The sequence below is a fragment of the Poecilia mexicana genome, unplaced genomic scaffold (assembly GCF_051168715.1).
Source record: "Poecilia mexicana isolate PSO_F unplaced genomic scaffold, ASM5116871v1 scaffold_5, whole genome shotgun sequence".
Lineage (NCBI taxonomy): Eukaryota > Metazoa > Chordata > Actinopteri > Cyprinodontiformes > Poeciliidae > Poecilia > Poecilia mexicana.
This window is the reverse complement of record NW_028263374.1, coordinates 27,625,074-27,648,905: the sequence shown is the minus strand read 5'-3', so window position 1 is coordinate 27,648,905 and position 23,832 is coordinate 27,625,074. Positions and strand designations below refer to the sequence as shown.

General features: G+C 38.8%; 2 protein-coding genes across 2 annotated transcripts in view; one reads left to right on the top strand and one right to left on the bottom strand.

Moving 5' to 3' along the window:
* The window catches only part of cenpp (centromere protein P), an 88,693-nt gene that overhangs the window by 24,817 nt on the left and 40,044 nt on the right, over positions 1–23,832 (bottom strand). The gene's annotated exons all lie outside the window — the stretch shown is intronic.
* Positions 5,163–22,704, top strand: aspn (asporin (LRR class 1)). The gene is made up of 8 exons (XM_014967392.2): positions 5,163–5,343; positions 12,420–12,681; positions 13,982–14,094; positions 16,725–16,938; positions 19,147–19,257; positions 19,380–19,473; positions 20,695–20,833; positions 21,824–22,704. The coding sequence occupies exons 2-8, from the start codon at positions 12,468–12,470 to the stop codon at positions 22,022–22,024; spliced, it is 1,086 nt and encodes a 361-aa protein (XP_014822878.2). The 5' UTR covers positions 5,163–5,343; positions 12,420–12,467; the 3' UTR covers positions 22,025–22,704.

The following is a 23,832-nucleotide window of genomic DNA, read 5'->3' as shown; positions in this document are numbered from 1 at the left end:
AACAAGTTGGTGTTGATGTGATTTGACTGACAGCCGACTGAATTGATTTACGTCACTGCAGGAGAGAAGGCCAAATCGTGCAAACTCTAAACAACAGTATGGCTCAGTTTGCAGGAGCATAAGTATGAGTTCAATCATGAGCAGCGCCAGGAAAACATGTGTCAACTTCTGGAGAGGAATCACTGATTTAGCAGCCCTGCCAGCAGCTCGTCTCTCTGGAGAATGGGCAGCAAGGAAGAGAGAAACAGTAAAATACTGGAAATACGTAACATTAGCTCGTTGTTCTCTGGTTGGAATTTTATTTTCAATAAAGTTCATGCATGGATTTTGGCTTACATGTTTCGACAACATTAACTAAATCCAAAATAAAGTACCACGATGTACATAGAGTTTATGCATTGCAAATTTATCAGCTGATCTGAATTTTTATTATGTTAGGGCTCCGATAAATTGGCCCATATTTCCTTAACTTTTAATCATCCACCGTCTCCCTACAGGCAGAAATGGTCTGTATTTTATTTTTTACCAAAGACAAAAGAGAAATCTTACAACTGCTAAAATATGGTGCCACTCCATTTATGTTTACATTTTGTAATGAAGGAAGTTGCCCACAGTGTCTTCTTAGGAGGTTTTAGTGCAATTTCCTTCAGAAACTCTTAGTGCAGCGCCACCACAGGCGAGGAGGAGAACAGGTTTGTCAAATATTTTAGATTGTTTGACACTTTCAGTGCAGCCTGAAAGTGAACTGCAGCTGTGGAAAATGTAACAAATGTTGCTATTTTGGTCCCCAATCAAATCAAATCTACTGGGCTGTCAGGTGAGAAAACACTTGGAAGATGAACCATCTGAACAGCAAAGGAGACCTGCAGAAACATGTTCAGCTGTTAAAGCAGTCTAACTGCCAATAAAGAGTTTTTTGATTAATTATTGAGAACATAAATAATTTAAAATTACATTTTAAAATGTTCTTTTTTGTGTTTTTAAAAAAAAAAAAAACCCAACTGATTTTACATTTCCATTTTTATTATCTTCTGTGACATTCCTTGCATCTCATTTCCTGTCATTTGGTTGAATAAAAATAATTTCTAATCTAATTTTGCTGGGGTCTGAATAGTTTTGGGCTTCGGTCCATCATCCTGGGACGACTCAGAGCCGAGCTGCTGCAGGATTCATGGGATCAGGGCAATTCCTGGACGTCTCCCAGTGGAGTCGATCGGATTTGATTTAAAATATGCTTTAGCAGCTCAACCTGATTTTGTTTCGAGTTAAACCTAAATGAACATGTGGTACACGTTCAGTTTCAGTCTAAAGGTTGGGATGTCGGAGATGACATCATTCTGGACTGGAAAGATCTACAGCTGGCAGAACCTCAGGGTCACACCTCTTTCAAAATGTTTCCTGGCGCTGAAGCCTCCACAGCACTGAGGTAACCGCCGTGCAGCCGGTTGCCCCGCTGACTTTCATCAGATGCTGGAAGATCCAGACGGAGCAAATTCTCCTCCTCAGAGTAAGAACACAACAAGCTGCAGTCGGATGTCTGAAAGGGCTGGAAACTATGAGGCCCTCTGAGAGATCCTGACCATCAGGAACGCAGACCAGCATACGTCAGGAACACTGAAATCTTAAAACTGTAATTTCAACAATTACGCCATCACGTTTTTGCTCCTCCACCACAAACCAGCTTCCCTCTGAGGGCTGTTAACTCTACAGAGCTTCATCACTGGGAGGCGCAGCAGTCAAGAGGTCTTCATCATCCGCTTTGATCCGTCGGAGATGAAGACTCTGAACCCCAGCAGCTCTGCTCTTCATTCAGACAGTCATCACACGTCAGGTTAGGCTGCGCGCAGAGAGGCTTTACATCAGGATCTAATCAGAGTCGAGCCATGTTTGGGAAAATGATCTGGCTCGGAGCGACCCATTGTTTCAGCACACAGTTATGACGGAGTAGAAACACGGTCCGAGGTTCCGACAGGGGAACCTGAAACCAGATACCAACAGCTGTCAGTGGTTTCATCAGAGCTGACCTGAAATCTGCAACTGTAAACACAGCCGCTGATCCTCGCTATGCAGCCTGAACTGCTTTATTCCTATCATCATGACCTACGAACCCTTGAGAGTTCCCCCTCCAAAATATCCCTGCAGGACGATGGCTCATCCTGCAGGTGGTGTCTCTTTTTAAACCTTCAACCGTTTAGATGTTGAAACTTAATGAGATAAAAACTTTAACACAATTCATTGCATTTTTTTAAACATACAAAAGTCCCAATCCGGAACCTTTGTATTTGTGTGTTTCTCGTACCTCCATAAATGTGATGCACAGCGATGGAGGATGAAGCTCAGGTCAGCGTCTACAGTCCACATTTATAAAGAAGTTCCAGGAATGATCTGGGCTTCCTGAAACACTGATCAGCACTTTGCATCAATCTGATGGTCACAGATCCTAAATACTAGGGTTTGTGGTTGAACTCATGTTTCTATTTACTCAATAATTTAGAAGCAAAAATGGGTTTTTTGAATTGAAATGTTGCTTTTTCTAACTTTCTACTAAGTACAATAAAAGCCCAGTAGAGAGTTTAATATTTGAAATATGTGGAGGTAAAGTCTGTTTTGTAATTTCTAACTTGCAAGAAGAATTCCTGAACACAACCTCGTTCCTATCTGAACCGGTTTTGGTTTACAAGAATTTCCTTCATTTGTCTTCTGTTCCAAAAACTTCTGCTGAGAACAACAGAATCCGCTTAAAGCGTTGGAGGACATTGACCTCTGCAGACGCCTCACTGAGCAAATGATGGTTTCACCAGATCTGAGACGGTTTGGAAAATATGAATTCTCCTCCCAGAAGATGCTCAGAAAGCAGAACTCAGATCGAATCCCACTCCTGCTTGTCAGCCTGCCAGACCAGACCCGGGTATTTAAATGGTCTGGCTCGGCAGCGAGCCGTGGCGTTCCAGCTCAGCTCAGCATAAAATCCCAGGCTGAAAGGAAAAGGAACCCCTGGGGGACCGAGCCCCTGTTAGCTTTTCCATTTCAGATCCCTGCCTCAGATGTAGCGTAAAGACGCTTCCTGTTCAGCAAAACCTGAAGTCAGGTGCTGTGTTGGTAATACCACCTTAAACCAGACACTTCCATTGTCTGTGTGTTGCTAATTCCACCTTAAACCAGTAACGTCTGCAGTCTCTATTTTGCTGTTACCACCTTAAGTCACCTCAAATCTGGAACAAACTTCCAGAAAACTGCAAAACAGCTGAAACACTGAGTTCTTTTAAAATCAAGACAGCTTATTGGTTTTCTTTAATTGTTTTTTTATTTTATGTTTTCATGATGTAAAAAACGTTGATCTACAGTGTTGCTGAAATGTGTGAGATAAATAAAGTTGATTGATTGATTGAATGACTTTTATCGTCTCTGTATGTGTTGCTAATTCCACCTTAAACCAGCGACTTCACAGCTTCATGGACTAAAGCCAGCAGTTCCCAGCCCCAGATTAAAAACACATGTAGAGAAAGTTTTCCAGAACCAAACAGACGTCCTGTGGTGAGGATCCTGCAGAAACAGCAGGAGGGAGGAAGAACGTCCTCAGAGGACCAACCGCCACACCAACTGGCTTTTAGGTGATTATTCTAATTTATATTCAGCTATAACAGATAAAACTGGTTTACTCTGATTCACGTAACCTTCATCAGGCTCCGCCCCTTTCAATAAGAGTTCAGACAGGCTTCTACACATTTCCAGTTACTGCTTGCAAAGATGTGCAAAAAGCCTTAAAATCAACATGTTTATTCATCTCTTACTGATGCAGGAGCTGTTCACTTCAGATCACCCAATTTTGATTTATCCCTAATTTAGTTTCTGTTCATTTTTTTCACAAAAAAGTTGAATCATCTGTATTAACTAAAAACAGTATGTTTGAACAGCAAAAAAGATGTACATATTATCATAAAATATAACATTTGAAAAGATAAACATGTAATATCCAAGGGTTGTGTTCATTAATAACATTACAGTGGTAAATGCAATGCAAAAACAACAAAAAAGGAAATGTAACAGAGGGAAAAGGTGGACATGAGTTGCTTTGGCAGAGACAAAAATCCACTTCTGCATCATTAACTATAATAAACTAACGGAACACTTTATTTGAGTGAGTGTGCACAAGACTGTCATAAACATGACAAAACACCTGTCGTGAACATGAAGGAGTCTTCATTAATTTTTATGGCTGTTGTCTTGAAGTGTAATTCAGTAAATAAAGCAAACATGTATTAAGTGCATTAAAAGTGTCAACTTTGAATTATTTGGTAAATAGTGACACATAAAGCTTTAAAACTTGCAATAAAAGTCCATTAATAGTGCTCTGTGTGCTCATACTAAAAGCCATTTCCTTTATTTTATTTATCTGCCAGTGATTTTCAAGGTCAGTGGCAATAATTTATAATTTTAAATTAAACTGAATATAAACGGTTCTTGCAGTGTGTGTAGAGCATTCGTTGTAAGAAAGCAAAGTTGTAATTGTAATACTTTTGTCTATTGGTCTTCTGGTTTTGGTCTGCTTTGCATCCACAGAACCAAACATGGAGAAGCAGCATTCAGCTTATATGCACCACAAATATGGAACAAACTTCCATTAAACTGCAAAACAGCCAAAACACTGAGTTAAATGAAGCCTAAAAAGCCACCTGTTAAGAGTTGCTTTGAAACCATAATTAATGGAACATTGACCAACATATCACTTTGAACTGCCTTGCTGATGAAATGTGCTGCACAAGTAAACTTGATTTATGGATTGATTTCCATCTGTGATCTGCAGATTTATGTTGACTAAAATCTGAAACCAAAGACCAGAACCAGTAGATCAGTCCAGGATCTGGTTCTGGTCATTAAGGGACTCTTACAGCAGACAGGAAGACGTGTTCCTCAACTGAAGCAGCTGATGGCTTCATGCTAGAGGCCCGTCTGTTGGGTCCGTTCACATGAAGGTAAACCTTTACCATGTCAGTCAGCTGCTCACTAAAGGGACGGGGCCGACCCTCCATCTCTGTTTTTATAAACCTGAGAAACTCAGGAGTCTCCTGGCTTCACCTCAAAGCTCCTGATGAATGAGGTCCTTACACCCTCCATCCCCCCTTCGGTCCCTGAGACATTGAGCCACAGAGTCAGAAGCTCCACTGAACGCGAACAGCTGAGGTTTTCCGCTAGTGGGGGGTGGAGGGGAGGGTTTTCCTCCTGCAGAGGAGAGAGGCTGATGCTGTTGTTCATTCTCTGGGAGCGTAGCGAGTGAGGAGGCATCTCTCAGCCTTCAGCTGCTGATCTGTTCACCACCCGGAGTTGGACCTGGACACCCCTGAGGTAGGACACACCCTGCTTTCAGTAGCACTCACACCTGCTGTGTGCTTGTAGTAGGATGAGATACTGAGGAGCTTCCTGCTGTTTTTGAGCAACACCTTTATGATGTTTCTGTTCTTTTATTTCTGAGTGAGTCAGATCCGGAGAGAGACTCTTTAATTAGTTTTGTTTGCATAGAATCAGAACAATCAGCGGATAAATTTCCACCCTGGAACCGGACCAACAAACATTTATCCTTAATGATACAACTCATTATCAGAACTATTCACCGCAATGCCAAGCCATCTGCACCTCTGACAGTTTGAAGGACTTCCTGTCCTGCACTTTCAGTTTTAGTGACTGATTTCAGGTGAGAGTTCAGAAACAGAGCTGAAGCCAGATCCAACAGAGAGGCGTGCTTCTGTTCTGGATGTTCTCTGAAAGATGAAGACATAATTCATCTGAGCTAGTTTGACTGATGGGAAATGCTGAAACGTATCGCGTTTTAATGCAGCGCAAAGAAAACAAGCAGCCGTAAAATTTGTTTCCAATTTATTTCCTTGTGCCAAGTTGTAAAGAAAGACCATGATCTCCATGATGAATGAGTCCGGAGGGGGATGGAGAGGGAGAGAGCGAGGTGGGGAGAGGGGCCTCGTCTGGGCAGGATTTGCTGTCGAAGCAGAACCCCCAACCACCATGCATATTTGTGGCACGGACTGAACTTTTAAGAGGGGCTCTGAATGCATCGGCGCTGGCGGAGACACGCAACCCTCCGTCTGATGGAGGGTAAATCACTTCATGGTGACAGGGAAAAGGTGAGAGCTGGACAAATATTTACACTGGCTGCACCGTTCCATTCACCCTCCTTTTATAGGAACATGATCCTTCAGAACCTCTGCATTTAGTCCTGAAACGGGTCTGTCAAAGAAATCTGTTTCTGTGGTTCTGAAAGGAAATCCAACTGTTAGGCAGAACAAAAGTCAAGTCTTTGCTTTCTAATGTTATCTGAAGGTTGAGCTTGACACAACCTTTTGATTTTAACTTCTGAGTCAGAAGGATTTGATCCTCTTCCGTCCACTTCTTCACCTGGTCGGCTGGATTTCATGGTTTGACCCTGAAACGGTGCTGCCCTCTGAGACAAGAGGCGCCTCAAGCCAGAGGTGTCAGTTTAAAAGTGATATAAATATATTGTATCCATGGATATATAAAACGGTCAACACAGCCTATCATCCGACTCCATTCAGTCCTCTCTTCTCACACCAACCAACTTCATGTCCTCTTTCACCACGTGCATAAGTCTCTACCAATTACATAATGGCATTCTTCTATCAGTAAACTCACCGTCTCTACTTGGAGCATGTCTCCCAGGCTCAACACAGAGGGAATGATGAGCGGCAGTGAAAGATTCCTCCCTTCGGTATGAACCGAACACACAGACAGTGACTAAAGTTGAACGTTTTTCAACATCCTTGAGTAGCGTCATTAGCCGGCTTGTAAGCTTGAAATTTCACATGCACAAATTTCACCGGTTACTTGGCGGGACGAGGACAAGGAATCGGCCCTCATTGAGCAAGCTCCACAGGAAATGAATGAAAAGGGAACAATGTTGCCTCTTGTTATCTCCAGAAGCCTGAGCTGTCCCCCTGCTGTCCTCAGTCCTGACCCGTCCATCCTCATCACTCCCAAAGAGAACCTCAACATCCTGAGGTCTGCAGCCTCCAGTTCTGCCTCCTGTCTTTTCCTCATTGGTTGTGTCTCTAAACAAACATCTCTGATCTCGCTACTGGTCTTCTACACCCTTCCTCTTGCTCTTGATGAAACTCTTTATCCTTTCCAACCTGCATGTAAATGCTTCTTCATTCTCATTTACTCTCTGCATTTCTGCAGCTCATCTACCTCTCTAGCTCTTCCTCCTCCTGCATCCTCCACTTACTGCAGATTACAATGTCATCTGCAAACATTACAGTCCATGGAGACTCCTGTCTAGCCTCATCTGCCAGCATGTCCGTCACCAAAGCAAACAAGAAGAGGCTTAGAGCTGATCCTTGAGGCACACCTCACTGCTGTCTCACAGCTCCACTGCCCCAATCTAAGGCTATGTTAACAGAGCAGGTAAATGCAACGCAAATCCGTATCCAACTTTTTCCACAGCAGTCTGAATGACCACACTTCGATATTTTTACACCCCAAAATCCAAACTCTGCCACTTCTATAGGTGGCGCTAAACCGTATCTGTTTTCAAAGCTTCTGAAGTTTTATTTTATCCAGCTTTCACGCAGAAGCCAGATGCTGTAAATCTGGACATAAACAATGGCGGATTCCTTTATCTTAAGATCTTGTAACGATACTGTCTGCACCACCAGGAGCCATACTATGAGCAAATCTGGATGTAAACAACTTTCACTGCTCAATGAACAATTTTCAACAATGACAGTTGTTGAGCTTTCATTGCTCAACAACTTTAAAATCCATCCATGGATGGCAGTGGCCGTTATTACTGCCATAAATGGTGACGTCTGTATTCTTCTTATGCGTGTGTGGGACGCCCTGGAGTCGTAAATCATTCACACAGAAGTCTGATGGGGTTCACATTTAATTAGAGCAGCATGAACCACCACACTAAAAAACAATTGGATTTTAGCAGAAAATCAGAACTGAGCATAAAGACCAGCTGGGTGAACGTAGCTAAACGCATTCCTGTGCCACTCCAGAGCTCCTTATGCAACACTGCAGCTCCTCTGTTGGTACCCTGTCATCCACTTTCTCTAAACCTACAAACACACAATGCAGCTCCCTCTGACTTCTCGAAATTTTTTGTGTATTTGTTTTTATAATGCAAGTTTTTAGCTTTTGCTTAATTGTCATACTCCAAAATACTTACATGTCAGTCAATGGGTCCATGAGGACACCGGTGTCCACCTGGCAATTAAGAGGTTAATAATACACAGGACTACAAACATTCAGTGACTCACTGAACTTGTCAAAACTTGGCTTACAAAGATCGAGTGATCTTTATCCCTTTCTTTTTGCTCAGAAACAAGATTTTTTTTCTGGGCTAAAATAGAAAACAAACAACCTGAAAAATGAAACAGAAATCCAATAGCCTCTCCATTTAATGTAATGTGGTTGGATGTTAGTTTTCTGTTCCCAAGTCCACAAAGAGCTCCTTGGTTTTTCTTCTGCTCAGAAACAACTCTGTCGCCGCAGCTGCTTCACTCATGCCAGAGATGAGTCTCACCACAGCAGTCTGATGGCGGTGCGGTCATGGCATGGTGGTGTGTACAAAGCCCTGATGAGAGCTGGTGCCAACACTGATGGCAGAGGAGGTGTGGGGGCCACCCTGAGACCTTTATATGCGGTTGTTAGAAAGTCCTTTAATATCCAGGGAGAAAATACCAACGGCTAACCGCTTTCACCGCAGTCTGTGAGGCAGGACAGAGTTAAGAGCAGAAACACAATCAAAAAGCTTGTGTCATGCACACTGTTGAGTTGCAGCTATTGTGGCAGATTGATAACAATGGATAGGCTCAATCAAGGAAACACTAGCATTGTTCTGAACCAACCAGCTCTCACTAGAATTGTTCTGAACCAACCAGCTCTCACTAGCATTGTTCTCAACAAAATTGTAGAATAGGCTCTACGATTTTGACTCGTAGAGCCTATTCACATACATTTAGTCCTCTTTAATCAAACTCTACTCCATTTCAAAAAAGCATCAAAAAAGCTAACTGTGGTCCACCTAAAAACTAAAACCTTGATTCGATTAAAGGGAACTTTGGCACCGTGAATATGTGGATGCAAGTGGACCAGAGATTGCTCCAAAAGCAGGAAACAGACTGCAGTGTAGAGCTTTCTGGGTCAACTGAACCGAAACAATGAAAGAGTCTAGCGCTAGAGGGAGAAATGGCCTTTTACCAAAAAGAAAAGAAAAATCTAACAAAAATATATCTCTACTCCATTTTCATTTACATTTTGTGAAGAAGGAAGTTGCACTTATGTCCACTTCAGAGGATTTTATGTTGTTTCCTTGAGTAGTTCTTGGTGAGCGCCACCACAGGTGAGAAGTTCATCAATTAGTCTGGATCATTCGACACAGTGCAGTGTGAAAGTGAACTGGAGCAGCTGAACTGCTGAACTAATGTTGCAATTTTGGTCCCCAAGTCAAACTCAGTCTACCAGACTATCAGTCTTGAAAAGAGCCATAAACGTCTTAATTTTCATCAGGACCGCAGTGATCAAGCAATCTAATAAAAATTTACAAACTATACCTTTATCTTAATATGAGACCAGATTTTTCTTCAACAGATTGTTAGATTTTAGAGTCTGGTCTTTCTAATTGCAGAAATCTTCATTCTTCAGATGGGAACTGCTGATCAGATTTTTGATAAACAATAACATGGATCCATAAACACCAAAACATAAAACCTTTTTACAAGTTCTCAATCAGATTTGGAGCTTCTAGTTCTGGCCCATGCGCTCCTCTTGGCGGCACACAGCACAGTTATAGAAACTGTGCAGATGAACGGGAACATGTGTTTGTGTTTATATTTTTAATGCGCCAGCTCTGCCATAATGAGGTTTAGTCATCATGTACGTAGAAAGCTAGGACATGTCCTGCCCTCATGAACTGATTCAGCTGATGAAATTACGTCTTCAGATTAAAAAAACTTTAGTTTGTAGCTGATGTTCAACCCATTTTATTTAGCACCAACCACAACCACCAACAAAGAGAACATCATAAAATCAGTGCTGAAGCTGAACTCCCTCTAGGTTTCACAGATATAACCAGAGGAATAAAACACATCGAGGAGTTTTATACATCAGAAACTTCTTAAAGTTAAGATTAATCATCAATCTAAGAAATATAAATTGAAGTCAGTAAAGAGTAAATTTATCAGATCTGAACTCATTGTGAAGGCAAAGCCTCAAAATATGTTAAAGTTTTGGCCTTTAATGCCTTTATCCTCCATATGGAATAAAGTAGGTTCTGAATCAGTCCGATGATGAAGGCGTAACTGTAGCCAACATCAGACGAAGGTTTCTGTTCCTGTTTAGTCTGTAAAGCAGAGCTTTTCCCATGAGATGGTGCAGCATTGCCACAGCTCTCAGCCTAACTTCCTGCTGTCTCCAGCTCATCCATGAAGATGTTTTCTCCACACTCAGGAATTCAGCACAACTTTTTGCAACTATTTTCTTTCTCACTGCTTCATAAAAGTTAGTTACTATTCCTCTTTTGCTGAGAACCTGAAGAAACAGAACTTGGTTTTTTTCTATTAACATCTGCATATTTCTTAGAATCTGCTTCTTAAATATTCCATAAAATATGTAATTTAGTCATATTCTATTTGTCTGCATCAAGGGACAAATAAAAGCTTAATCTATTCTTTTCTCCTCTATAAAACCTCTGCAGGAACCTCCCAGTTGAGGAGCCTTAACTCTACCACATGTAGAAAGATCAAAACGACACATCCAGCTCCTCACATCCTCTCAGTCTGCACATGTTGCTCCCTCTGCGCAACCAAAACATACATTTCAGTGACATGTTCCACCCAGAACCAGCTGTAGTTTGATCTCAGATTTTGGCTGCAAACAAATTCAAATAGAGAGGGGGGGAAGTCAGCCCATAAACCAACTCATTAATTCATCAGCCTGCCTCACCTGAGCAGAAGTCAGGTTGGCAGCAGAGGTGATGGCAAAGATTGGACCTTCGTGGAGTCCAGATTGTTTTTATTCGTCTTTTTAACTCTGCAATGTTTCCTTCAGCCGCCCATCTGCTCTGTTTACGCTGCAGACTGACTCAGCGACCGCCATGTTTATCCCTGGCTGTTTTCTCTGATGTCTCAGACTGCAGGATTTCCACATATTTATATTTTCTTTTTCAAAATTTATATAAATTTGAAGACCTTTGTGAGAACAAAACATTTACCTGGTTGCATTTTATGATCTGCTCCTGAAACGATGGAACAAAAATTATTTTAAAGTAGTATTCCCCTGTTTCCTGGGAGCTGGATCAGATTTGATTTGTTTCTGACTCAAGGAGGATAATCGGGATTGGATTTTTCCAAACTGAACACAGATGATCTGAAAAACAGTTTGTCATTGAAGGTAATTTGTTTGTTGTGGCAGCCCTAGTGTAAGAACTATAAGTCATGTTTTTTAAGAAAATTTTTAACTGAAGTATTTTTCTGTCAGCATAGAAAACTCAAATTACCAATGATTTGAAACAAAAACAAAAAATGTGAAGGAGCAAAACAAAAACAACAGACTAAGGTTGGAAATCAGATTTGGTGAGAAGCCTGCATGCATAACAACTAAACATGAAGCAAAACACACTGCATTTCTCCCTGTTAAACTAACCGAAAATAAACAGAAAATTGTTTACATTTTTATTTTCCAATAACAGAAACAAGAACAGCCTAAAATATAAATTAGTTCATACAGCCAAGCACAGAAAATGATCTAATTCTGCCTCAAACTTCCTGAACTACAACAGCATCTAATGCTATAAATAAATCAATGAAACAATCAGTAAATAAATAGTTAAGTTATCTAATACTTTATTTGTGATCATTTAAATATATTGACATTTTCAGGTAAATAAATGTATCTGAAAATATTTAAATGTTTCAATAATTTGTAAAATGTATATATTAAATGTGAAAATCATTAAATATTTAATTTATTATATTTCAAAAGCCTAAAAATTATTTCAGATTTTAATTTCTTTGCAGTCATATGATTCAAGAAACCGTTAATGTATTTAATCTATCGATCAGTGAGAGTGGGCGGAGCTAAGTGTCATATGTCCTGCTGATTGGTCTGAAGCTGAGTCGCTGTGCAGGTTAACCAATCAGATGTCAGGTTTTATTTGATGAGTTATAGCAACAACTTCATTATGCACATAATGAAATATAATGAATTTACCTGTTATTTAAATATTTTGTTTAATTCTTAGAAATTTACACTTTTTTATTTGTTTAATGAATTTATAAGTTTCAAATACAGAAATATTTATCTTATTCATTTGATGGATGGTGCCACCTTTGACGCACAGAAATCCTGTTGGTTTGAAAGCTAACCCGACCTCTCTCTTCCTACAGCTCCCCCTGGTGGCGCCTGTTGCTCAACCAATCAGATCAGACTAAACCATGAGGCTCCTCCTCCTGCTCTGCCTTCTGACGCTCGGCCACGCCAAGCCCTACCGGCCCGTGAACGTCATGGAGCTCATGAAAACCAACGACATCATGATGGCAGACTGGGATGACGATGACGACGACGACGATGATGATGATGATTATGATGATGAGGACTGCCCGGCTCACTGCCGCTGTGCACCTGGAGTGCTGCAGTGCTCCGATCAGGGTCAGTCTAATTTTCATGTTCTACTTATTGTTAAAAGTTTCCCCCCTTTTTGCTCATAAGTATTTATTTTTCCAAATTCATCCAAATACTTAAAATTTTTCTGGGTGGTGTTGGATTCCTGCTGGCATTTAAATCCAGCAAAAAATAAAGAAATTATCCCATTTATGGATCACAGGAGATATTCCTAACATTTACTGTGAAACTAAAACATTTTAGCTGTTTGTTTGGTAAAAGATCATGTGTCATTTCTCCTGCCAGCACTAGACTAGCTCATTTGTTTTGGCTGCATTTACCCTGAATGCCCCGTGCTGTAGATCGCTTGCAACTTTTGGAGCGGCCTTTGGTCTGCTTGATGTTCACATATGCATTCGAACCACACCAGAGTTCACTTTAATCGTACTGGTACTAAGGTTTTTAGACAGATGAGTTTGTTCTTTTGGTCCACATTAGAGTTTTATTGCACATTCACACCTCACTAAACGAACCAGACCTTCTAGAAAAACAGAATGTAATTCAATCAAACCATCCACACACACCTGGTGTGAATACCCTTAAATTGTTTTAAAGATCTGAAAAGTTGGAAAAACACTAAAACTTCTTGTGCTTTGGTTGTAAAGGTCGTCTAATCTGAATCTCGGTTTAAAGTACATTATTCAGTCAAAAACAAACTTTAAAAAGAATGTACAAAAGAACTGACTGAATATTGATTGTTTTAATTAAGAATAATGAGGTTATAGAAGATCATTGAGTGAAGTATACAACAATAAATTGATCCAGGTTGTTATTTAGGAACTTTTGGTTTGGAAATAAAAGAGAATAAAAGATGTTTCCATCACTTTGGAGCTGTTTTAATGTGTAGATGCTCCAGATGCGTCAGTGTACAAGCTGTCCCTGAATGCATCAGTTAGTACTTTCTGCTCAGTAATTCATTCAGGAGTTGAAAAAATGCTTATAAAACATTGATTTCTGTCTCCATCACCACTGCAGCTGCAGTGTTTGGTTCTGGTGCCACGTTGTAATACCACTGTCTGCACAGAAACATCCTGCACGTGTTCAGATTTAAAAACAGAGCTGTATTTGTTCGGTCCGCGGTCCTGAAGAACCGACAGGGTGGTTCTGAATAGTCCTAAAATGATCCACTTGTGGCAGAAACAGAAAACCTGCATAAATTTACTTTATGACCAACCGTGAGAATGAAATTATGACTGACTGAATCACTATGAATAGTTAGACATTGAGTCAGAAATCCTGCATCTTCATCTGTTCCCGTCTCTAAGCTGAAGTTTCCTTTATGCTGCAGGTTTAATTTCTGTTCCTGAGAAGATTCCTGAAGAAACGGTGATGATCGACCTGCAGAACAACGACATCACCGAGATCAAGGAGGACGACTTTAAAGGCCTCAACAAGCTTTATGTAAGAGAGATTCAACTGTTAAATCCTGCAGGACAGCAGACTCAGACGGAGGATTGATGGAGGATTTAAAATATCAAGAACTAAAAATGTGCAACAGATTCCACTGCTACTGTTTATTTAAAGATGAAGATGTTTGGATTTAGTGTTGTGATGAAGCTGCAGAGCAGTGTGCACTCAGATTCACAGCCCGTCATAATAACAAATGTTGCTAAACAATAAATTGTCCCAGAAGTTATTGATGGTAAATAACTTCTGATAATATTGATGTTTTGACGCCGTATTCAAATAATATAATGGGAATAGCATTATAATGTAATAACACAAGATCAATAAACTTTAAATTCTAATTAACTTTTAATACTGGAAGTGGAAGGCATTTTAAATGCCCAAAATAAATAAACAAACAAGAAATAAAATGAATTATGAAGTCTCAAAATTGTCCTTCAATAAAAGGGCTGGTTGAGACCATCAGACTGAGGACTTTTATGATCCAGTTTTTGGTAGAAAAGAGAAAAACGATAAATCATGCCAATAAAAATTATTGAGCTCGTTTTAATTCATCATGCAGTTAATTGATTTACTGCCTTTTTTCGACAAGTCGACACTGGAATAGAAAAATCTCAAATGTTTTTACCTTTAAACATTTTTTTTTTATCATCGCAGGAAGTTATTTTTTTTAGTTAATTGTTTAAATTTGGATTTAATTAAAATTATAACAAAAACTAGATATAAAAATAATGCTGCAGAATATAAAAAATCATCTCGTCATTATAATTTAAACAGTGTCACTGTTTTTAAATTGTTTTATTCTGTTTTATATTTGTGTATATGTAATAATTCAATTTTGTTTTGTAACCAGGTTGCTGTGTACTGCAGACTTCTGCCCAGGTCCCCCTTGAAAATGAGATCTAGATCTCAATGGGGTTTACCTGGTTAAATAAAGGAATAAAAAAAATAATAAAAAAATAATAATAATTGTTTGGAATATCATACATTCAATGTGATATATATATATATATATATATATATATATATATATATATATATATATATATATATATATATATATATATATATATATATGTAAATTGCTCAGTGAAAACATCTATAAAACAAGTTTAATCCCATGAAACTAAGTTGTTTCATTGTTTAAACAGCTGGAGCCAGATGTGAGTTTATGTTGTTGGAATGGAAAATATTAGATTTTATTCCTCAGTTAATCATTAACAATCTGGGGTTAATGCCTTGTATTAAAGCTTGGAGAGGATCTGAATCAGAAGGACATGCACATTGCAGACCAGATGTTTCCCTGACTCAGTTAAATTCGTTTCATTTAAGTGTTGTAAATTAATTGTAATTGCAAAGTCTGTGTGTGAAATATTCACATCTCAAAGGTCAGTTTGCACTGTAATAATTGTGGGCTAATTTATTGTAAGTTTGTACTCCAAGTACTCAAACCTGCACTTTTCGTATTATTGTAATTTTAAGCCAGTTTTACGAGTCTTACGGCAGCAGATGTTCATACTGAACACTAATGAGTTGTGTTAGCAGGGAAATGCGACTCATATCCAACTTTTTCTTGGCAGTCTGAACGGCCCGATTCTGATCTTTTTTACGCCCCCCCACCCCCCAATTAATCCAATCTGTTCCACTTCTGCATGTGGAATTAAATTGCATCTGATCGTTTTCAAAGTGTCTGCAGTCTGAACAGTCATTTTGCATTTTATCCAACTTTAAACGAGACATGCATTGTAATCCTGCACCAGAAGAGGGAAGACAGTAAGTCTGGACGAAAACAAAGGATAAAAACGATAATAATGAAGTGATGAAAGCAGCTTGAGTCAGTGAAAAATCACATCACTACCCAACCACTCCTGGTTCGACTCCAGACCCAAACAGATTCCTCTACAGAGGCTCCACTAAAGGCCTTTGCTGTTAGCAAAACATTTCTTTTTATCCTTCGCCTGGTTCTGGTCTGGTGACCATGCTGTCAGCATTTATCGTATTGTTTTATAATTTATAAATTTTTTTATCATGATGGTCGTTTTGAGGTTTTGTTGTCCTGATAAATTCCAGTTCACAATGTTTCAAATCCCAAAAACTGTCCATAGTGTTGGGATTGTTAGTTTTACTTTTTTTTATTCCAAAGTTCAATGAAAGCATTAATAAAAGTTTAGAAGAGTAAAATTTATTAAATGCAGTTATTTTTTGTAGTTTAATGATATATATCACACATCTTTATCTGAATGGTGTCCCAAGTAGGAATGTATTTCAAGAGCAGGTTTTGTGTTTGTGGGGCTATTATTGCACACAGTCAGGTACCTAAGAAAATAAACCACAATGGAACCACAAAATATTGTGATGAAGCTTTGCCCACCCCTACTGTCAGCTCTGAACAACTTTAAAACAGTCGTACAATGAACAAGAAAACAGAAAAAAATTGGTAATTGAGCATCAAGACCTGTTGTGGTCATTTGTTGAAATTTGTGTATTTCTTCATATTGAAAGGAATATTTAATCACTTTTAGAGTTTCTCCCTGTTGTCTATTAATCACATCAAACTGCTGCAGTGCAAAACATTGTTCCACTCCTACAGAATAAGATTTGGTCTCATCTTCTCCCACCTTCAGGGTTTGTTCCTGATCAACAACAAGATCTCCAAGATCCACCCCAAGGCCTTCAGAAACATGGACCACCTGCGGCTGCTGTACCTGTCCTACAACCTGCTGACGGAGATCCCGGCCAACCTGCCTCCCAACGTCATTGAGCTGCGCTTCCACGAGAACAACATCAACCGGATCCAGAAGGAGGCCTTCAAGGGCCTGAGGAAGCTGCATGTGCTGGGTGAGGAAACCTGAACCAGGGTTATAATTCGTTTAGGTGTTTTCAGTATAGATTAGTTTTAATTTGTTGTGGCTTTCTGTTTATCTAATTCAGTTAGTTTATGTGTTTTCTAGTTAAATATTGTTTAGTTTGAGTTTAGTTTTCATTAGTTGCAGCAGTAGTTTTAGTTTTTCAGACTTTATCTGATTTTTAGGTGCAGAATTCAAAAAGGATAAAGTATTGTATTGTGATTATGGATTGGGTAATGAATACTCAAAAGACACTCTTTTCAATTATTGTTGTCGTTTTATCCCAACTTTTGCTGCCGCCATTTCTTGTGGACTAGAGTATAGAGTGTAGGTCAAATTTTGTTTGCCGATAAATTTATCCCAGAAATTATTTTGATAAATGATAATTTCGTTGTTTTGAGACAATTTTCAAGTATTTAATATTTAACACTGGAACAGAAAATTGTTTTAAATATCTAAAATATAAAAAAACCCAGAAACGACAAATGAAATTAATTATGAAATAAATGTGAACAAAACTGTCCTTCAAGAAAAGGCCTCGTTGAGACTGAAGCACCAGGCTGAAGACTTTTGTCGTCCAAAAATACTTCTGGTAGAAAGGGAGAGAAAAGAGAAAAACAATAAACCATGCATTTTGAAATTATTGAACTAATTTTAATTTATAATGCGATAATTGCTTTAATATTTATTGTGACCGGCCTAATGGAGTGCCATAATTTGCCAACAACTGACAAAAACTGCTTTTGTGGAGGATGAAAAAAGGTTTGTTTTAGAATCGCACAATGTAGTTCCAGTTCTTCCCCATTAATAACCGCTTTTATTTATTTCAGTTCATGAAAATATTTCCTTAATTTCAGATTTTGTTATTTAGTTAGCTATAATAGAGCTGCTCTGAACTCAGCATCAGGTGTTAATTAGACCCAGAACGTGGCTGCAGCACAGACTGAGCCTGAGTCAGAAATCTGCAGCTGCACAGAACAGAAGATAATGTTTCATCTGAAGAAATAAGCAAACACATCCTCAACAGAACAGAGTTTAGGCTGATTAACCACAACTAAACAGGATCTAAAGTCTGAAACAGTCAAACGACAGATGTAAGAAATTAAATGATGCTGTTTAAATTGGTAATTAGATGCACCAAGACAAGAGCTGAACAATAAATCAATAAGAATATCGGGATTGACACGTCATAAATATCAGTAGATAACACATCTGATAGAATATTCAATATTCAACATGTGGCATATTCACTGAACTCTGATCCAGAACCATAAAGCATTCTGGGAGGTGGAGGCAGAGGAAAGACTTTAGTCACTCAACCTCTCAAGGCTAGTTAAGCAATGTCAGTGGCATCAACTAACTCACTCACTTACTCTACAGTTACCTAGCAACTCACTCATTCTTTGGTTACCTAGCAACAACTTGCTGAGTGACTGGCGCAACAGCAGTTTAAGGTTTTGTCACTGTGCCTTATGACTGCTTTAAAATCAAAAACAATGGCATGGAGAGAAAACTGTAGGTAAAACAGTCAGGCCATCAGTGTGGCAGGACTTTAGATATTTAAAACAAAAAAACCAATCAGTAATTATCGATATAGACTGATACGAAACACTTACATCGTGATAACATTTAGATTCTGGATGAAACTAAAGACTTTAGTTCAAAATGAGCCGAACTGAAGCCAAGTTAATGCAGAACTTCCTCCACCTACAAACTATGACTGTCCAGTTTTTTCCAGACCAGGTACTTTTAGGTATTTTCCAAATTCCGAGTACAGATGCAGAGTTAGTTAATAAGTGCGTACCTAAACATCACATAAAAACGTTTGGAAACAATTTTTGTAAATTGAATTTTCAATGAAACACGACTGGAACAGACAAATGTGACTTCAGGCGATGTTTCTGCTGATCAGCTGATTTTATTCACAATGAGCTGAATATAATATACGGTAATAAAACCACCAGTTTCTAACTAAAACATTATTTTAGTTAAAAGCACCAGTTTCTCTCCATCAGCAGGTCGATGTTCCACCCTGAATCTTTGTGATTTATTATATTTACAGCTCATTTAACCAAATGTGTGCAGATCTCTGGGAGCAACCAGTGCGGTTTCCATCGTACTGTAATTAACCATCCATGTTCGCCGTCATGTTGATGGATGAGCTCTAATGGATCCAGATGTTGTGTGCTTCCCCAAACAGAGCTGGGAGCCAACCCTCTGGCCAACAGTGGGATCGAACTGGGAGCCTTCGATGGTCTGTCCACTCTCTACATCGGCATAGCAGAGGCCAAGCTGACAGCCGTCCCCAAAGGTCAGACACCAGGATGAAGATCCTCTCACCTCATCGTCACTGCAGTCGTCCTCTAACCCTCATGACTAATCAGCCATTTCATCACAAGCAGCTGGATTATGATGGTGTGTTTTTCCTCCCAGCGCTCCCGACCTCCATCACTGAGCTGAGTCTGGACTACAACAAGATCTCCAAGGTGGAGGTGGAGGACTTCAAGAGATACAAGAACCTGCAGAGGTGGCGGCCATCCACGGCTTTTTCTGCAATCTGTCAATGCACCATCTGTCTCAGCATGTAGTTCTACTGGCGGCTGCTGCCTACAATTACTTTATTACAGAATCATCTAGAACAGCCTTTCTTAAACTGTGGTCCGTAAGATACTGCATGTGAATGTTTAAAAAGTGACGCAGACAGTTAGCTTACCAAAGGATTGTGTTTAAAAATAATAATGGATAAGTAGCTTAAGAACGAGTCACTCAAAAGAAAAGCTGAAAATATCATTGGAAAAAAAGCAACGGCAGGACTATTTAATTCATGTCACTTCAACAGCTGTTATTATTTTTATTTAATTTAAAAATATTTATTTGGGAATTAAATAAAGTAGATGAATACGGTTCAGAGAAGCGGGTGGATAACTTTTATATTTAATGGTGCAGAAAAGTTGTTTCTGCCACAGCAACACAAGTTTACTTTTTATTATGTTTTTATTATTGCTATTATTATAATTATTATGTAGTAAAGAACAACTTCTTTTTTTTTTATTTCCACGTTTGACATCATTGGAAAGCCTAGGATTTACACTTTCACAATCTGTAAATAACTCAAAGCACAGCAGACTAGTTCATGGTTCTGTTGTGGCCACTGACTTTTACAAAACAGCACCACCCCTTTATATTAGGATGAACAAAGAAGACAGCAGTAAGTGAGTTAACAGACTAATATTGTACATATTAAGTCTGCCAGTGTTTGTTAAATTGGTTAAGTGGTTAAGTGATCCTCTGTCTGAAAAAGTTTGAAAAACACTGACCTACAATGATCTGTCCACTAGTTTTTGATTCTTGGATTATAGTAAAATACTTTTATCCAAGAAAAGTTATTTTTAACAAAACACTAATTAATTCAGCATAAGTTTTAAAAATGTTTTCTTTCTTAATTTACTAGTATATTGTGTCATAAAAATCCTATTGGTTAAAATATTATTATATATTTGCATTTGTAAACTACAGTGTAAAAGTGTGTAAAAACATTAGTCGTTTTTTCACTGACACTAAAAACCAAGTTGGACCTAGAATGGAACCCTGTGGTACACCTTGATGTTTACGTTGGTATGCATTAGAAACGATGCTGTTGTTGATGATTAATTATTGTCGAAATCATCGATTATGTCGATTATTATGTTTGCGGTTATAGCTTCCAGCAACTCCTCCAGACATTAACACCTCTCCAAACATCTTGCAGGTTAGGACTGGGCTTTAACCAGATCCGGTCCGTGGAAAATGGCAGCCTGGCCAGCATCCCGGAGATCCGGGAGATCCATCTGGACCACAACCGTTTGAAAAAAGTCCCAGCGGGCCTCAGCTCCCTGCGGTACCTCCAGGTGAGCGGGCACCAAAAACAAGTCCGGGGCATCTCCAGGACCGAAGTTAGCACTTCATAGTCCCTCTTTAATGGAAACATTTATTTGAAAAAGATGAAAATAGTTTTCAAAGGAAATAGTAAATATTATAAATGAAAGTCCAGTTAATTTATTTTCATAGTGATTCACATTTAAATCCATTCTCAACCTCTAAAACATTATCCAAAGGAATTTTAAGAAATGAAGTAGTGTAAACTTCAATAGTGGTTTTCTGAATGAAAACAGCGCCCTCATGTGGTACCATCAGAAAACACAAGGGTTCCTACAGAGGGACTAAATGTTCAGATGTCTCAGAAAGAGTCTGGCTGATGGTAAGGAGTCTAAAAACATTCTGGTATTAATTAAATTAATCTGAACTGAAAACTGCACTTTTTAAGCTGCATTTTGTTTTAATTTAAATAAAAATCAAATAAATGTTGCTGCTTTTATCCATAAAATAACTGAAGGTAAATTGAGTCTAGTTATGCTGAAGTTTTCTTCCTGTTACAAGGAAGTGTTTCGTTCCCGTTGCCGAAGGACTGCATTCATATGATTGTAGGGAATTGGTATGAAACAGATTTATTTAATATTTCCATGTACATATATTTCCATATATTTGGACTAAACCAGACTTGTTGATTTAGTAAACTTTAGTAAACACAAGTTTATTTATGTAACTTGCGTTATTTTCTAATAAGTGGATAAAGGAACAAATACATCTCTGCAGAACTTTTCTTTTTAGGTTAACTGCTAAATTAAACCAAAGCAGCCTGCAAACATCTGACAGCAACATATTTGATGACACTCAAACTGAATCCTTTAACTGACCCCTGAGGATCTCCAGATATCCTTCTATCTGCTTCAAACCCAACAAAAGCCTAAATTTCACCACAATATCAAACACAGACTGGTGGTTTGGTTTCCAGGATATCACCAAACCAAATTAAACACAAAGTCTCTCCATCTGCACAGGTCATTTTTCTTCATGGCAACAAAATCAACAATGTGGGATACAACGACTTCTGCCCCAAATCTCCCAGCGAGAAGAAGAAACCGTACTCTGCCATCAGCCTGTTCGCCAACCCGGTGAAATACTGGAGCATCCAGCCGGCCACGTTCCGCTGTGTGGCCAGCCGACGGGGCATCCAGCTGGGGAACTTCAGGAGGAAGTAGAGCAAGATGGCGGCCACTCAGAGACAGACCCAACATCCTCTTATCAGAAGGAGGGGGAATAAAACCCTGTAGGCTGAAAACTGTAGGAAATTAGACTCATTTCTCATTATATTGGCGTATATTAGAAACGATGCTGTTGATGCTGGTTCATTCTCTGATAAATGTTGAATCATAAGCTAACAGCAGGGGGCGTTTACTGGGCAGTCAGTATTTGTATTTTTATGAAAACCACTCTGACTTTTATTATGGGCTTTAAATAAAGATGCTTTTTGTTCTTTTTATTCTAGCCGGGATAAGATCCACCTGATTTTTGTAAAACTTTATAAAATCTCTTTTGAACATTTTAATTAATGTTGGGATGTTATCATTTCAACAGAGGACAAAAACTGTAACATATGAGGTGCTTAAATATTGCTTTTCCCTCCTGAATAACTGGCTCCAAGTTGTTGTACGTAATCTGACTGCATGCCTGTGTCGTCTGTATTTAGAGGCTGAGGTCCGTTTGGATCAGAACTTTGAGTCCTCTGCAGGGCCGAGGACAGACTGTTCGCTTGTTTCATCCAGACAGCTTCTAAAGTCCCAACCTGGAACGTCAGAGCATCTTCTGTTTCAACATGTCTCCTCTGAAATGGTGCTATATTTATTGAGGATGTCTAATAAATAAATCTGAAACACCTCAACCATACTTTCACATCTTTGTCCCAAACAAGTTTAGGTGGAAAATAGAGATATTTCTGCAGTATCATACAGCAAGCATGCAAGAAGAAAAACTATGCGGGATATTTTAGATTCTGAAAATGTAATGAAAACAAATAGTTTTATTGTGACATGTTGAAATGTTATTTCCTAAAATGCATCCAACTTAGAACAGAATAGAAATATCCTTTACTGTCCCAAAGAGAAAACATTCACGTTTAACTGCAGCAAAGTGACAGAACCTCAAGTCATGTAGGTTCACATAAATGTTAACATATATAAAAACAAAACTAAGAATAACATATTGTACAATAAGGTCAAAATTACATAATAAAATCAGTTACAGTTATCAACAATTAAAAAAAGTATAGAAATGAAATTAGATCCCTGCTTATTCCTGTTTCAGTTTTTTTTTTTTTGTGGATCATATTGTAAAGAATATGCAACCTGGGAAGCTGAAGTACTTCAAAGTTATTTGCAATGCAACCAATCCAATCCATTTTCCTTGGTGCTGATTGGCTGAGCCCCAAGAACAGAGATAAGGAAGACTGTAGATGTTAGCTTTTAACCATATTTATTGCACAGTGCATATTAATGTATATGCGGTGTTTCACCAATTAAAAGGCAGCTATACGCGTTTTAGGGGAGGTCTGACGTGTTCATGGATCTATTGATTGTGGTTAATAACCCCTACCATTACCGGGGTTTACTGCACAGATAAATCCCAATTAGGCTCCCCATTAATTTTTAAAGCAGATAAGTCATTTTATGTTAAAAAAAAATCCATTCCTGCCAGAGTTTTAGCATTTTGAATGACAGTTTTAGTCAGAAGAGTTCATTTACCACAAGGAGGAATTACAGACTGAGTTCCCCACAGATCGCTGTGGTGCCGGTTTGTTGGGTCTCCAAAATACTTTTCTCTGTCAACTGATCCCTTGACTATTCATCAGTAGATAAAATATGAGAAATATTCCCTTTAGGAGATCAAATTTAAGTTTTGGGATTTTGCTGTTACCCCTTTTATTCTGGCCAGTTTTAAGTTACACATTAAAACTCAAGTTTGGCAGCCCAAGCCAAATTATGGCTTCCTTGTGTTCGCTTTTTCCCCTCAA